This window comes from Eptatretus burgeri, chromosome 1, assembly GCF_056783735.1.
Source record: "Eptatretus burgeri isolate ZD-2024b chromosome 1, Ebu_testis_v1, whole genome shotgun sequence".
NCBI lineage: Eukaryota > Metazoa > Chordata > Myxini > Myxiniformes > Myxinidae > Eptatretus > Eptatretus burgeri.
Genome location: NC_140961.1, coordinates 78,904,451 through 78,920,804, shown reverse-complemented (window position 1 = coordinate 78,920,804; position 16,354 = coordinate 78,904,451). Strand labels below are relative to the sequence as shown.

The 16,354-nt window shown below is 41.4% G+C and overlaps 1 protein-coding gene across 1 annotated transcript in view; it reads right to left on the bottom strand.

The window, feature by feature from the left end:
* Positions 1-16,243, bottom strand: part of PBK (PDZ binding kinase) — a 41,290-nt gene extending 25,047 nt beyond the window's left edge. Inside the window, exons 1-4 of the mRNA XM_085889900.1 lie at positions 16,197-16,243; positions 7,902-7,977; positions 2,669-2,780; positions 1,879-2,015 (exon numbers count right to left, since the gene is read on the bottom strand). Coding sequence (XP_085746026.1) covers positions 1,879-2,015; positions 2,669-2,780; positions 7,902-7,962 — 310 coding nt within the window. The 5' untranslated portion in view covers positions 7,963-7,977; positions 16,197-16,243. The remainder of the gene's footprint in view (positions 1-1,878; positions 2,016-2,668; positions 2,781-7,901; positions 7,978-16,196) is intronic.
* Positions 16,244-16,354: the final 111 nt, after the last annotated feature.

Below are 16,354 nucleotides of genomic sequence, written 5' to 3'. Positions count from 1 at the left end.
AACGGGAATTACATGTGTGCTGCGGGGAGATTCGTTTGCAACAAACCACCTTCACTTCACTCCACACATAGAAGCCATCACCCGTGCGTTCCGCCACGTAAGTGTGTGGAGATTTCCATCGCCTCAGACCGGGACTCCACCCAGGAAGGCAGGGGCGTACCCCTTGTCCAATCAAGTCACAGAAAGCGACTTTCCCACGGCATGCCGGCCAATCAGGGTTGACATGTCCACAGAAGGCGGCTTTCCCACGACACGCCGGCCAATGAGGGTTGAGATGGCCACAGAAGGCGGCTTTCCCATGACACGCCGGCCAATCAGGGTTGAGATGGCCACAGAAGGCGGCTTTCCCACGACACGCCGGCCAATGAGAGTTGAGGTGGCCACAGAAGGCGGCTTTCCCATGACGCCTGTCCAATGACCTGTATATGGTGGTGTCCTGCACGGTGGTTTCGTCCTGGGCCATATATTCCTCTAAATCCAATGACGATCCATAGATCCAATGACGCCTCAGACGGCGATTTGCTCACCCCAGAGGAAAAAGGAATATAAGAAACGCCAAGCTGGGTAGTGGGGGTGGTAAAAGGATCGAGGTGGTGTAGGTCGTTGTGGTGGAAAAAGGGTCGTGGTCATCGTCGTGGTGGTCATCATCATTGTGTTGCGGGTTCGAGTCCCACCGAGCTGGATCATCGTCGCCTCTGATCTTCTCCTTGGCCTCAGTCGATTAGTGCGTGGCCAGTTGGAGAGTGCAGTACTTGGTGCTTGGAGCGGCATCGTGTTGCGGGTTCAAGTTCCGCCGAGCCGGATCGTCGAAGACCAGAAGGAGGTGGACAAGTCCAAGCACAGGCTCTGGTCTCTAGCTCACCTGTTCTCAAGCTGGAGGCCTTCAATAAAGACCCAATGGGTACGTGTGTGTGTGTGTGTGTGTGTGTGTGTGTGTGTGTGTGTGTGTAGGCCTTCTTTAAGTAGCAACTGGATAAGTGCTTTTGCTTGTACATTGACTGCATTTCTTATAGTCGGATAACTCTGCTCGTTGTGTGTTCCCTCCCTCCCCCCCGCCCCCCCATTATAAATAAATCCCGTTAAATGGTTCAGCCCGTTTCTGCGTCTTCTTTATTGGTTTAGCACAGTGCGTGTTGGGAATTTTGGAAGCGGAAAATTGTGCATTTGGACCGACAGACCTCGGTAACCATCCACTGGGGTCACGCATGGTTCGAGCACGCTAACGGCTCGTTCCGCTCGAGCTCCGCTGAGGGTGAATTTCCCCGGTAGTTTGGACGACGTGGGTATTTAGGTAAACTGAAATTGGCAATCGACCCTATCCCACGCGGTCGACCTATTGTCGATCTTCAGTCCGATAAGGGACCCGTCGGCTACGGAGTTATCCAGGGTGACGACCTATAAATTCCGGATGTTCGGTGGAGCTGACTCTACTGCTCCACCTAGCGGTCGTGCTCGCCACCGAAACTCGGCCCCATAACAATATTGTAGCGTCATGAGCTCGTAGACACCAATATTACATGCTCTCGATGTATGGGTTAGATTATCTGGTAGGTTGGGGGGGGGAGGTGGAGCCATCCACGAATACATTAATCGCTACTTGGCCGTTATCAGCACTGAGCGTGTCCCAACGTCTGAGTGAGCTAGCCACGCCTCTTTGAAACACATCGCAAATACAAACCCCTTCATTATCATATTACCAGGAACTGTGCATCACACTGGCTATTCCCACATGTATCTTGATCAACAGGAACACAGACAGGATGGTATGCAGCAGATACATCCTGTTGGTGAGGATGAATTTGGCAATAGCGTATCATGTGGTTACCAACAAAAATCAGTGATGATCAAAAATAGTACAGCGAAATACAAATAACTAACCTACTATATTGGGATGATCCAGAGTTCGAAGGATTTTTGCCTCTGCTTTCAGGTTGTTCTGATACTTGAGCTGCATGTCAGCCTTGCATTGTTTATTCACCTTTTTGACAGCCCAAGGGGAACCATCACCATTCTTGCTGTAGTACGAGAACTCCAGATCAAATCAAAACAAGACTCTTCAGCCAGATCTAAACTTCAGCTACCAACTATATGTAGGTACTATTGATAAAACAAAGTAAACAAATTATACAAGAAAAAAATTAACAAATAAAAGAGCTAAAGCATGGGTTTTCTCAATTTCACCCGTCTCCCCAAATGCTCCATAAATCGTTCTTTCTGCCTCTCCCATTTAATGCTATCCCGTCCCAACCTTTTCCATTTCTACTCTCCTCCCCTCCTTTCTCTTTCCTCTTCTATCACCTTCCCTTCCTTTTCTCAATTTTAATTTCCTCCATTAGCCCTTTGAACCCTGAGCTCCTTGGAGAAAAATCCTGCCGCTCGGGTAGATGGAGGTTTGAATAGCGGCTGTTAAAACAACCGCTAGGGGTTAACGTTAAAGGGTTGAGGAAATCCCCACCTCTCGAACCACACATAATATATCTCGATCTGTTTTGCTTCTTCAACAGTGGTTTTTCATCTCAAACTGATATTTTTGAAGATAAGTATGGAATCCAGAATTACCACAAGTTGTACATTTGAACTAATTGACTCGATCACAGTTAACTGTGTGCCGAGCAAAGAGGTGATACAAATTGGTCAAATGAAAGTGCACACAATGTAACAAACACACCGTTTCATCAAATACACGTTGACACCCGTTCCATATCCCAGCTTCTGCATGAATGGTGAGGCCGGAATCTCCATGGAGGGAATGGGTGTTCCAGTGCCTGAAACAATCAAACCTGGAAGAGGTAATTGCAATGAGATTAGAATGACATTTTGGAGGGGGGTTGTGGGGGACGGGCAGAGGAAGATGGTGAAATAAAATGTTGGGGACTGGGGCAGCTTTTTAAACTTGTGCATCTTGAATAGCTTTGACGTTAAAGTACACACCTAACAGGGTGGCATAGGAATCGTTTCTTGAAAGATTTATTTCAAGCCAAATTGCCATTCGTAATCTCTCACAAACTTTGCAACAATAAGCTGTCAAATTTCTCTCTGCTGTCTAATTAATTGAGACAATTTAGCTAAAATGCTCCATCCAGTTAGTTCTCCGACACCAGTGGTCTCCAACCAGTCGATCCCAGGGTCTTGTACAGTCGATCTTAACATTAAAAAAAAGAGAGAGCGAGAGAGTGAGGAAAGGCCAAGATTCTGTATCCATCCATCCATCCATTGGGACCATACTCTGTGCAGAGCGTTGGTGCTGCCTAAGTAGTCTCCTTGGCTATTGGACACATTCCTGGACGGGTCGCCACTCCGACACAGGATACCAGCAAGCTGGCACTCATTTTGCCGACCTCGGAAGGATGACAGGCAGAGTCAACCTCACCTGGTATTAATTCAACAGCCGAGGGAGATTTGAACTCAGGATCCTAGGATCCCAAGCCCACCACCAGGCATACTTGTACCAAGTTTGATTTAAATCCCTTCAGCTGTTATCAGATATCTCATTTTTACCTGACATGACCTTGGACCTTTGAACTCTTGACCCCATAATCTAATCAATTTATACATGCGTTATGATACATACTTGTACTAAGTTTGACGAGGAACCCTTCAGTCATTCTCAAGTTATCCCAGGAAAGAAAACCAATCACGGACTCCGACCTTTGACGTCACCTTCTAATCAATCATCTTTGCATCATCCTGTATACTTTTGCCAAATTGGTCAAAATCCCATCACTGTTTCACAAGTTAGCACGGTGACATTTTTACCGAACATGACCGCTGACCCTTGACTTTTGACCCCAAAATCCAATCACTTCATCATTACATCATTATGCATATTCGTACCAAGATTGAACAAACTCCGCTACACGGTTCATCAGATGTTGTGATAATGATATTTAACACGGATGGACACACGTACACACATACATAAGTAAGTATGGACAGACAGACAACCTGAAAAGATATTGCCTCCACCGATTTTGTCAAGAGGCATAAAAATAACGAGATTTAGCCAGGACGTACATTTATACGTACGTACGTAAGTACATATGTACATAAGTGCGTACGAACAGTCGGCCAACCCGAAAATATAATGCCTCCAGCAACTTCGTCAACTGCGAAAAAAAAATCATCCACAACCACGTCAACCAATGGAGAAACTTGACGGGCCCCACCCCGCCCGTCAATGTGATGAACATCCACTATGATTTCCATCTCCATCTCACCAATAGAATAAATGATTGAGGATTTTTCACCAACCTTGAACCAAAAAGATGATGAAATATATTTTTCTGGTTGTGCTCACCAGAGCCCAAGCAGGAAAAGAGGCTTGTCAGGAGGTTTTTCCATGAAAAACAATCTTCATATATGTACACAGCTTGGTGAACCTTAAATTTGTTTTTTTTTTCATAACTTTTTTTTCAACAAAATTTCGATTTCTATATATTTGCATTTCTTCATGTTTTAAGTGATTTCCAACCCCCCACCCCCCCCCCCAAAAAAAATTGTTAGAGAAAAAAACAATTTTGCAAAAAAATTTTTCAACAAAATTTCGATTTCTGTTTTTGCATTTCTACATGTTATAAGTGATTTCCAACAAAACAAAAACATGCCGAAATGATAATTGCTGCTGATTTTGGAACTTCAGGTGGATATACCCACGTAAAATCAATTTCTGTCTCAAGGAATCTAGTTATGACGAATGAATTATGTAAAAGGGAAAGTTGCAAACTATAACTCTGTGAGCACTGTTGATGTCAAATTGAATGAATAGGATATCAGGTTCACTTGAGTGACCGAGCAGTATTGGCGGCGGAGGTTTTGCACTCTACCGAGTGCTCCCCCTCTAGTTTTTTCTTGTTTCTAAGATAAATTCCCTCATTCTAAAATGACGAGCGAGGAGTCAGGGCCATCCAAGAAGAGGGCAAAAACCGACAATTTCCACCAGGAAAGGGAAAGTGAATTTATTTTTCCGAATATCAAAGAAAAGAGAATCTGTCTCAATTGCCACCAGTGTAGCCTTGAGTAAAACAGGTCATTTGGAACTGCATCAAAAGAGAATGCATGCAAAATTTCAAGAATTTTTTTCCCCTTAAACAGCGCAATTACGATGAAGAAAATTGGGGAGTTAAAGGGAATTTTCCACTCTTTTCAAAAAAGATGTGGCTAAAGGCAACAGTCTTTTCACATTAGCCATCTGTTGGGCAAAACATAGGAAGCCATTCATCGATGGCGAAGTCTTCAAGGAGGCTTTGACGGTTGCTACCAACACCTTGTTCAAAGACTTCAAAAACAAAGATGAAATTCCGACAGCCATCAAGAGCATAGTGCTTCAACAGTCGCCAGAAGGGTGGATTTGTTGTCCGAGGACGCCTCTCAGCAAATACACCAAGACTTATCACACAGAATGTTTCTCACTGCAGTTTGATCAATCAGTATGTATCACCATATGGCCCAGTTGATTTTTGTTGTTGTTGTTTGCATGGCATTCAAAGACTCAACAACAAAGGAGGACTTTCGCACTCTCTTGCCACTCGGAGGATAAGAGGCAAGGATGTCTACAACAAATTCAAAAGGAATGAGAATGAGAAAAACATCTTTGCACTTCATTGCATCTTTGCACTTCAGGCTTCATTGCACTTTGCAGAAATGATCTTGAATTCCCCTCCTTTGTCAATTACCACTGTGTTATCCACAGACAAGTGCTAGCGAGCAAGGTTATTGACTTTTCTCATGTAATGACAGTTGTTGTCAAGATAGTCAACTCAATTCATGTCAGAGCTCTGCAACATCACTCATTCAAATCGTTACTCGATGAGCTTGATAGCATTTACGGTGAGCTAATCCTTTGTGCAGATGTGAGGTGGCTAAATCAAGGAAAAGTCCTCCAGAGATTTTTTTTGATCTGATCCCTCGAATTGTCACCTTTCTTTAATCAAGAGTCACCTTTCCAAAACGAGCTGTCAGATAATGCATGGTTGTTAGACTTTGGGTTTCTTACGGACATGATTGCTAGATTGAACGAGCTCAATCATGAATTGCAGGGGAGGGATAGAGACTTGTCACACATGATCAGTGCAGTGAATACGTTCAAGTTGAAACTGGGCCTGTGGTCCTCCCAGTTAAAGAAAAACGTGAGAGCACTCCCCAAATCTGGAGAAAATCCTACAAAACGTCAAAGAGAAAGGGTTCCATCCCAAAAAAATTCTGTGACCACCTGAACAGATTAGAAAAGGAATTCAACAGACCATTTCAGGAGGTAGGCAAAATGGAACAAATCATTATGTTTTCTTAAATCCTTTTCTTCAAGTGGATATTGGAAAACTGACAGCAAACTTTCATCAGGTTTTTGAACAAAGCAGTGGATTTGACATGGAGATAATCACCATGCAAAATGACATAGAGCTGAAAGCTAGGTCAAGGGACAAAGACTTTTAGGGACTTGTAAACAGAGATGTACCCTCCTCTGACATGAAAATCACCAAGTCGAAATATAATATTTGTCTTGCAGATGCCCATCTGATGGACTGAATGAGACTGTCCATGTCATATTACAACCCAGACTTAAAAGCACTCACAGATAGTGTGCAAGCACAAGTGTCACACTAAGAATAGGTGAGTACTATGCAAAGCGTACATTTTGGGGGTTTCAGTAATATTAACTGTATATCTTGCGTTGCATTTACATTCTAAAAGTAATCTTGTGTTTAAAAAGGTTGGAGACCACTGTCCTGCACAGACATGCCCATGGGAAATTGAAGAAAAGTGGAAAACAATGACATAATTCTTCATGTGCACACATAAAAACAAAACCAATGATACAAATGTTTTAATTTAAAAAAAAAAACATTTTGAACTGGAACGACACTCGGTAGAGCACATACCTCTGCCACGCTGAAAAGTTTACATTTTGTATTTCAATGATAGACCGGATATGGATCGGCTTGTTATTGTCACCCTGACCAAGTCCTCAACCTTGTTTGGTCCGAATGTTTGAGATATTGTGCTCCACATCGTTTTTGGTCCCATCTTTGAATGGTGAAGAATCACTTAGAAAAACTAAATTTTGAAAAAAATTCTCATTCCAATCTTCACCCAAAATCGAATTGATATTTCCTTGTCACACACCTAACCTGTCTACCAAGTTTCGTCCGAATCCATCCATAACCGTTTGAGACATTGTGCTCCACATCGTTTTGGGTCCCATCTTTCAATGGTGAAGAATCACTTAAAAACCCAGCTATAAATCGTCACCCTGGTGTTTCGCAGGCAAGGCGATTCATCAGTATGTTTGACGTTAAACGGGCCATACTCTCCGTTGACGTTCCAGTGCATAGTAGTACACTTACCAATCAATGAGCTATCCAGTCTGAGTTTGATTCCCGATGCCACTACAAACTGCCAGATTTGTGCTTCACATGCCACGTTTTCCCTTGCAATACAAAATTAAGAAGGGAAGCCATCTGCCTACCGTTGTTGATGGACATTAATGCTCCCACCGTTATAGATCCTCTTTCTATAAAGAGTAGAACAGTTATCGCCAGGACCCTGGCCAAGTTTCAAATTCCTACCCTCCAATTCACTGACTGCTGGGAAGGCAATGGCAAACCACCCAACATTACTCTTACCAATATACTGCTTTGGCAGCATCGACACTCTGTCAAGAGTATTGACAAGAGGAGGAGGATTAGAACCAGGTTAAAGGTTTTCTACTGACAGGACGTCTGGACGTTGCAGTGGCTTATGACGAATGACCAAAAAAAAAACAAATTGGAAAATTACATGGCAGTGCACCATTCAAAATATAAAATTAAATCATTTTAAAATGCATCCAAACTCCAATGTGTTAGCTATCCACTTGCATTGTTTGACAGTACTCTTAGTGGTTAATAATTTATCAATTCAAATACCTTTTTTGAGCTGAGAGATCTTCTTTGAAGGTGGGGTAGTGAAGCAGTTCTCCTCTGCCATGATTGTAGCCTGCAACTACAAACCGATAGACATGTTAGCAAACAACGTGCTACATTGGTCACATTTACATGAAATGAAATAAACATTCAATGTTTCATTTCCTCAAGTTTTCAACCTATAACGGAATGAAATAGACTGCTTTACAGTATATTAAATCTGTTATCAGTTGTCAATCACCATGAACACTCATATAACCCCAACGACAATACTTCTCATGTATAATGTATATCTTTGATTGTTCAGCAGGAACCAAATGATGCTCTGAATAACTGGCAACACAATGCTTTAAGAGTGTCATTTCTTAATAACAAGCTGTTGGGATTGTCACTTGATTTTTTTTTTTAGCTTTATTTAAAAATGTCACTTGGGAGTAAAATTATTCCTTCTATTCAATCATCTCTAATTGTGACTTGCATGATCTCGTGTTCCCTCTCTCCCTCTCCCTCCCTCTCCCTCGCTCTCCCTCTCTCTCCCTCTCTCTCCCTCTCTCTCCCTCTCTCTCCCTCTCTCTCCCTCTCTCTCCCTCTCTCTCGCAGCCTGTGGCTGCTAGTTGCATCATCAGTTGGGACGCGGCTATGCCGCTGATGCAGTGTCCCCCTTACCAGTACTCTGGTACTCATTTTGCCGACCTCGGAAAGATGACAGGCTGAGTTAACCTCCTGGTGTATTTTAATTCAGCGGCCAACGGGGCTTGAACTCAGGACCCTCGGATCCCAAGTCGCCACCCGAACCACTAAGCCAACACCAGGCTATGATATTACTGATGTGAGAATAATGAGATTGGACCACAATTGCCTTTATCCTTCTCAACAGCTCTCGAGCAAGTTGTTTTCATTCGGGCAAAGGCAACCAAGAGAGACAATGGAAATTGTTTATGTATTGAAAGAGGAAGAAGCATAAGAAGGCATTGCTGATGCTGGGCAGTTGAGTAGTGGAGGGATTTTTTTGGAGGGGGATATTCAGAGAGAGAGAGACAGACAGAGAATCAAGATATGAGCCGTTAAAGTGGGGAGTCGTGCATTTCCTTAATTTAAAACAATTTCTACTACAACATGCAATGTTTTGCAAAAAATTACACGCGAGACATTGGAGGGAAACTTAAAGGACCACAAATCGGGGTACATACTTGGAGAGAATGATTAATTATTTCTGATTTTCATGGTGTTTCCCAATCCCGACTTTAATTTCTCATAGTTATAACAAGGAAATTTGAAGTGTGATGCAGGAGACGACGTATACCCCTCCATCTCCATAACTTCCAGGTGCCTATCTAATTCCAATTTAAACTGTTTCTGCTGCCACTACCTTTTCAGGGAGACCATTCCATGCATTAACTACTCTCTGGGTAAAAGTCCCCTGCCTTACTACCGTCTTAACTCTCCTCTTCTTTACTCTCAGGCTATTGCTCCTGGTTCTATCACTGTCTACTCTGTTGAATAATTCATCTTCACTTATTGGTTCGCGGGTGCCAGCAGTGACCACCATTTTCGTTGTGTCTGTCTGTTTGTGACTCTCTCCAGAGCATACCTCCGTGACGTTTGATGCAATCTTGATGAAACTTGGACTCAAGCTATCATGGTCTAGTTGTGTCTTTTTGTATGATGGGCGTCCCACGCCCCTTGTGGGTGGAGCCACGCCCACTTGAACTTTTTATTATTTATTTTTCTCGATTTTTTTCTCGCAATTTCATTTCCTAGAAGCTGTGCATAATGTCCACAAGTACAACATATAAAAAAATCCGATTTGATTTGGTTAATTTTAATGGAAGAGATTGGTTTTTACGATGGGGCTTCCTCAAAAGCTTCCACTAACTCAATTGTACCTATCGTGGCATTGTTCAATAATGCCTGCGAACCATCGTCGCATCCCGGCTTGTTTTATCTATACCTTTCATGATCTTAAACATCTCTATCATGTCTCCTCGTAACCACCTCCTTTCTAGTGTATAAAGCCCTGTCTCCTTCAACCGCTACTCATAGCGAGGTCTAGCTCGGCCCAGAATAAATATAGTCGCCCACCACTGAACCCTCTCTATGGCACCTCACTGAATTGTGGTGACCAAAACTGGGTAAAAGTAGTTTGGCATCGGAAAAAGTGCGTAGCGAATCTACTAGCGAGAAACCGCGACTCGAGAGGTTCCTCATCACGTGGTTCGCTTTTACCTTGATACTGTGACTGGAGGAGGGTTCGTGATCACGTGTGCCCCGTGTGAAGCACTCGCTATCGTTTTATTTTCATAAATATAACACTGATAAACAAGGGATTTCCCGAGGCAAAGATATTTCTGCTGATATTATTCGATGTCCATATATACGACATTGAGGCAAATGGGTAGCGGCCCTGCCCCCATCAGGCTGATTAACTAACGTACTGTCAATTCTTCCACAAAGGAATATAGTTTTGCGTTTGTTTCGTGGAATCCTTTCAAACAATTAACTAGAGTAATTGGACTGCGCGCAGTCGACGGGTATGCCTCCGCTCTCCCGCACAAACACTTGATTATTGACATATTTGACCCTTGACCTTTATCCTATCTGGCCCAAAATCTAATCACTTAATTGCCCTGTCTTACTTTACCGTTGTACCAAGTTTTATGAAATTCTGTCAAATACTTCTGGAGTTAGAGCGTAAAGAGTAAAATTTCAGAGTTTGACCTTGACCTTTGACCTTTATCACATCTGTCCCCAAATCTAATCACTTAATTGCCCGCCCTGTCTTACTTTACCTTTGTACCAAGTTTGATGAAATTCCGTCCAATATTTCTGGAGTTAGGGCGTAAACAGTAAAATTTCAGAGTTTGACCATGACCTTTATCACATCTGGCTCAAAACTTAATCACTTAATTGCCCTGTCTTACTTTACCTTTGTACCAAGTTTGATGAAATTCTGTCTAATATTTCTGGAGTTAGGGCAGAAACAGTAAAATTTCAGGGTTTGACCTTAACCTTTGACCCTTGACCTTTATCACATCTGGCCCAAAATCTAATCACTTAATTGTCCTGCCTTACTTTACCTTTGTACCAAGTTTGATGAAATTCTGTCCAATATTTCTGGAGTGAGGGCATAAAGAGTAAAATTTCAGAGTTTGACCTTTGACCCTTATCACATCTGTCCCAAAATCTAATCACTTAATTGCCCTGACTTACTTTACCTTTGTACCAAGTTTGATGAAATTCTGTCCAATATTTCTGGAGTTAGGGCATAAAGAGTAAAATTTCAGAGTTTGACCTTTGACCCTTATCACATCTGTCCCAAAATCTAATCACTTAATTGCCCTGACTTACTTTACCTTTTTACCAAGTTTGATGAAACTCTGTCCAATATTTCTGGAGTTAGGGCGTAAACAGTAAAATTTCAGTTTGACCTTGACCTTTGACCTTTATCATATCTGGCCCAAAATCTAATCACTTAATTGCCCTGTCTTACTTTACCTTTGTACCAAGTTTGATGAAATTCTACAATTTGCTTCTCGAGTTATCGCGTAAACGAAAATCCGGACGGACAGACAACCCGGATACATGCCTCCTCCCGCCCCCTTGGTGCAGAGGCATAAAAAGAACCTCTCAAGTCGCGATTTCTCAACAGCAGATTCACTACGTACTTTTCCCGATGCGAAACGACACTTTTATCCAAAACTGTACACAATATTCTTGAAGTGGCCCTCATTAAATTTCATTACAATGCTAAATTAAATTTTAAAAGTTAAATTAAATTATTAAATTTAAAAAAACACCCCTTTTGATTTATAAATGATCCCCCTCCGAATACATCCTAAAACCCGATTTGCTTTACCTCGAGCTGCCTGGCATTGTGCTGCCTGCTGACCTACCATATCTATTTAATGTAATGCTTCCAGGGAGACCATTCCATGTATTCACTGACTCCGAGTGAAAGACCCAGCTGCCTTAATATTGTCCGAACTCTTCTTCTTCTTCTTCTTGACCTATTATTCCTGTTACAGTCTTTTCTGCTGAAGAATATATTATGTACATGGAAGAAACGTGTCCGCCAAACGATAACGTTAAGGCCTAAGTCATATTTGCCACGGCGGCCGTGGGGTCTCCAAAATCTACGACCACTAACAATTATACGGCGGCCGCAGTATTTCCACGGTCACATAATGTAGCAGTCACATATGTTTTATTTTTCGGGGAGCCGCATGGCGTATTTAGAAATTGTGGAGACCGAAAACGTGGGTGTGCCGTACAGTCTTTGATTTGATGTCGCACGGTGCCCTTAGGGCGTCCCTGAGGCGGCCATAGAATTTTCAAGGTAGCCTCAAGGTGCCCGCAAGGCGACCGCAGGGGGGCCCAAAGGCGAACGTGCGGCCAGACGGACGGTAACGAGTGGGTTCTTTTTTTTTACCAGTTCTTTTGTTTCGGCTTGTCGAATTGCTACGGCGAACGTAGAAATGAAAAAAGTTATAACTCCACGCTAAAATTCCACGGCGACCCTACGGCCTGTAAAATATAGCCATACGGCGTAGGGCCACCTCAGAAATTCTGCGGCCGCCGCACGTTTCTGTCAATTCAGAGGGCGTACGGCTGCCGTATCCTCGCCGTAGAGCAAATGTGACTTAGGCCTAACACAGTAAAAATGCTTAACTAGAACTGCCACTTTATAACTGCTGGCAGTGATGACCGGGTACTCGTACACGACGCCTTTGATACGACGTGAGACTTAAACGAGGGTCGTAAAGTTTTGCGACGATAGGATGAGCGGTTCCGGAGAAAACGATATTTAATGTTGTTCTTGAATCCGACGTGGCTGCCAAACCGTGTGACCTATCTATTAGAAATTAACAAACTTATATTCACCACTTGTGTGTGATACGTACGTGAAGTTTCCCCTCGATCTGACAGGCCGTTCTGGAGAAGAAGATGTTTGAAGGTTTTAGGGTAAATTCTACGTGGCCGCCAAACCGTGTGACCTATCGATTAGAAATTAACAAACTTGTGAAAGGATGTCTTGGGGAAAGTGTGCGTGAATTTTTGCCTCGATCTGTACGGCTGTTCTGGAGAAGAATATTTAAAAAATTTATTAATTTTCAATCCAAGATGGCTGACGAACCATGTGACCTATGACATCACGAATTTATATTCTGCTTCAAACCGTGTATTGGAACATGTCTGTCAAGTTTAGTGTTAATCGGAAAATGTGTTTTTCTATCCAAGATGGCCGCCACACGATGTGACTTGTGACGTCATAATTTTTAGCATGTCTTATTTTCGCACTTCATTATTTACTCTTCTTCTTCATTTTTACTCTTATTCTTCACTCTTCTTCTTCCTTTTTTTACTCTTCTTCATTGTTTTACTCTTATTTTTTACTCTTCTTCTTCATTGTTTTACTCTTCTTCTTCATTTTTACTCTTCTTCATTTTTTACTCTTTTTCTTCATTATTTACTCTTCTTCATGATTTCCTCTTTTTCATTTTTTACTCTTGTACTTCATTATTTACTCTTCTTCTTCATTTTTTTCTTCATTTTTTTTACTCTTCTTCTTCGTCTTCTTCATTTTTTTACTCTTCTTCATTATTTTTTACTCTTCTTCATTACTTACTCTTCTTCTTCATTTTTTACTCTTCTTCTTCATTTTTTACTCTTCTTCTTCATTTTTTACTCTTCTTCATTTTTTCTCTTCTTCATTATTATTTACTCTGCTTCTTCATTTTTTATTCTTCTTCTTCATTATTTACTCTTCTTCTTCTTCATTTTTTTTACTCTTCTTCTTCATTATTTACTCTTCTAAATTAAAATTAAGAGAGCACAGCGTTGTTCTTCTTCTTCTTCTTCTGGTGAAGGCAAAACCTTTAGGACGCGGCTCTTGGACACATTTGTCCTCGTTAACATATGTGCAGGCATGGGGCTAGATTATAGTAGCCAAGTCTTGCTTCGATAGGTTATGTGGTTCCAAAGAAAACATTATTTAATATAATTCTTGAATCCAACATGGCTGCCAAACCATGTGATCTATCAATTAGAAATTAAATTTGTGAAAGGATGTCTTGCGGAAAGTGTGTGTGAATTTTTCCCTCAATCTGACCGGACGTTCTGGAGAAGATTTTAAAAATTTAATAATTTTCAATCCAAGATGGCAGACGAACCACGTGATCTATGACATCATAAATTTAAATTCTGCTTCCAATCGTGTAGTGGAACACGTTCCTGAAGTTTCGTCTTCATCGGACAAAGTGCGTTATTCTATCCAAGACGGCCGCCAAACCATGTGACATGTGACATCATAATTTTTAACGTGCATGCAGGCATGGGGGTAGATTATATTGGCCAAGTTTCGCTTCGATAGGTTATGTGGTTCCAGAGAAAACATTATTTAATATAATTCTTCAATCCAACATGGCCACCAAACCATGTGACCTATCAATTAGAAATTAACAAAGTTATATTCACTACTGGTGTGCACTATCCAGACCTCGGCCTTTGATACAACATAAGATACATGAGATGACAAAAAAATTTATATTCTGCTTTCAACTGTGTAGTGGAACATGTCTGTGAAGTTTCGTGTTAATCAGAAAAGGTGTGTTTTTCTATCCAAGATGGCCGCCAAACTATGTGACTTGTGACATCATAATTTCTACCATGTATGCAAACATCATGGGGGATGACAGTTGCAAATTTTTGCTTCGATAGGTTAAGCCATTCCAGAGAAAACATTATTTAATATTTTTCTTAAATCCAACATGGCCGCCAAACCATGTGACTTGTGACGTAATAATTTTTACCATGTATGCAGAATTGATGGAAGATGGCACTTGCAAATTTTCACTTCGATAGGTTAAGTGGTTCCAGAGAAAACATTATTTAATATTTTTTCTTAAATCCAACATGGCTGCCAAACGATGTAACCTATCAATTAGAAATTAACAAACTTGTATTCCCTTCTCATGTGCAATAGGTATGTGAAGTTTCTCCTTGATCAGATCAGCCGTTCTGGAGAAGAAGGTGTTTGAAGGTTTTAGGGTAAATTAAAGATGGCCGCAAAACCATGTGACCGATCAAGAAGAAATTAACAAACTTGAGAAAGCACCACATGGGGAATATATGTGTTAAGTTTCGTCTCAATCTGTCTTGCCGTTCTGGAGAAGAAGATTTTTAAAATTTATTCATTTTCAATCCAAGATGGCTGCCGAACCATGTGACCTATAATTTCATAAATTTAAATTCAGCTTCCCATCGGGGACCCTAACAAGTGTGTGAAATTTTGTATAAATCGAATAAGGTCCGTTTTTCTGTCCAAGATGGCCACCAAACCATGTGACTTGTGACATCATGGAGGATGATAGTTGCAAATTTTTGCTTCCATCGGTTATGTCATTCCAGAGAAAACATTATTTAATATTTTTCTTCAATCCAACATGGCTGCTAAACCATGTGACCTATCAATTAGAAATTAACAAACATATTCCCTACTCGCGTGCAATATGTTTGTGAAGTTTCCCCTTGATCTGACGAGCCGTTCTGGAGATGTTTGAAGGTTTACGGTAAATTCAAGATTGCCGCCAAACCGTATAACCGATCAATAAGAAATTAACAAACTTGATAAAGGACCTCATGAGGAATGTTTGTGTAAAGTTTCGCCTCAATCTGTTTAGCCGTTCTGGAGAAGATTTTTTTTTTTATTCCCAAAACAAGATGGCTGCCGAACCAAGTGACCTATGACGTCATAATATATATTTTTCTACGGTGAATTGTTGTGCAGATGAGGCTCAAGAAATTTCAGATTTTTCCGATGCAGCGTTGTACCTAACGAATTTTGACCGGCACACCTCTTGACCGATGACCTCACGAAAAATCACCCCTGTTCCCCTTGAGGAGCTTATTCAAATGTATGAAGCGAAAAATATTTCCATCGCACCGTTTCAGAGATAGAGGTCCAAAGTTTGTCGGTTTTTTCAAGATGGCGCCCGTACCACGTGACCTATGACGTCACAATTCACGTCACAATTCACGTCACAATTACCAATTAAGTTTGCTATCAAAAAAGATACATACTATGGTGAAAATTTCGTGTCGATCGGACTTACCGTTCCTGAGAAAATCATTTTTAAAGCGAAAGAACCCGCAAATTGACGGCGGAAAAAGAATAAATAAGAAAAAAAAATAAGGAAATAAACAGAAGAATAACAATAGGGTTCCCTGTCAGAATGACAGGGTACCCTAATTAATGAGTGGAGGGGGAGAAGGACGAAATTCATTTCAATTTCAACTTACCGCCTCAAAACGAATGTCGCGCCCTCAGCCAATGCTCAAAACTGCAAAGGATCATGGGTAAGATCGAACAAATGATGCTAAATCTTTTGATTAATCACAAGAAACGACAAATACACATCGATAACCCCAAATGTGACCAAATGGATTTTGTAAAATGT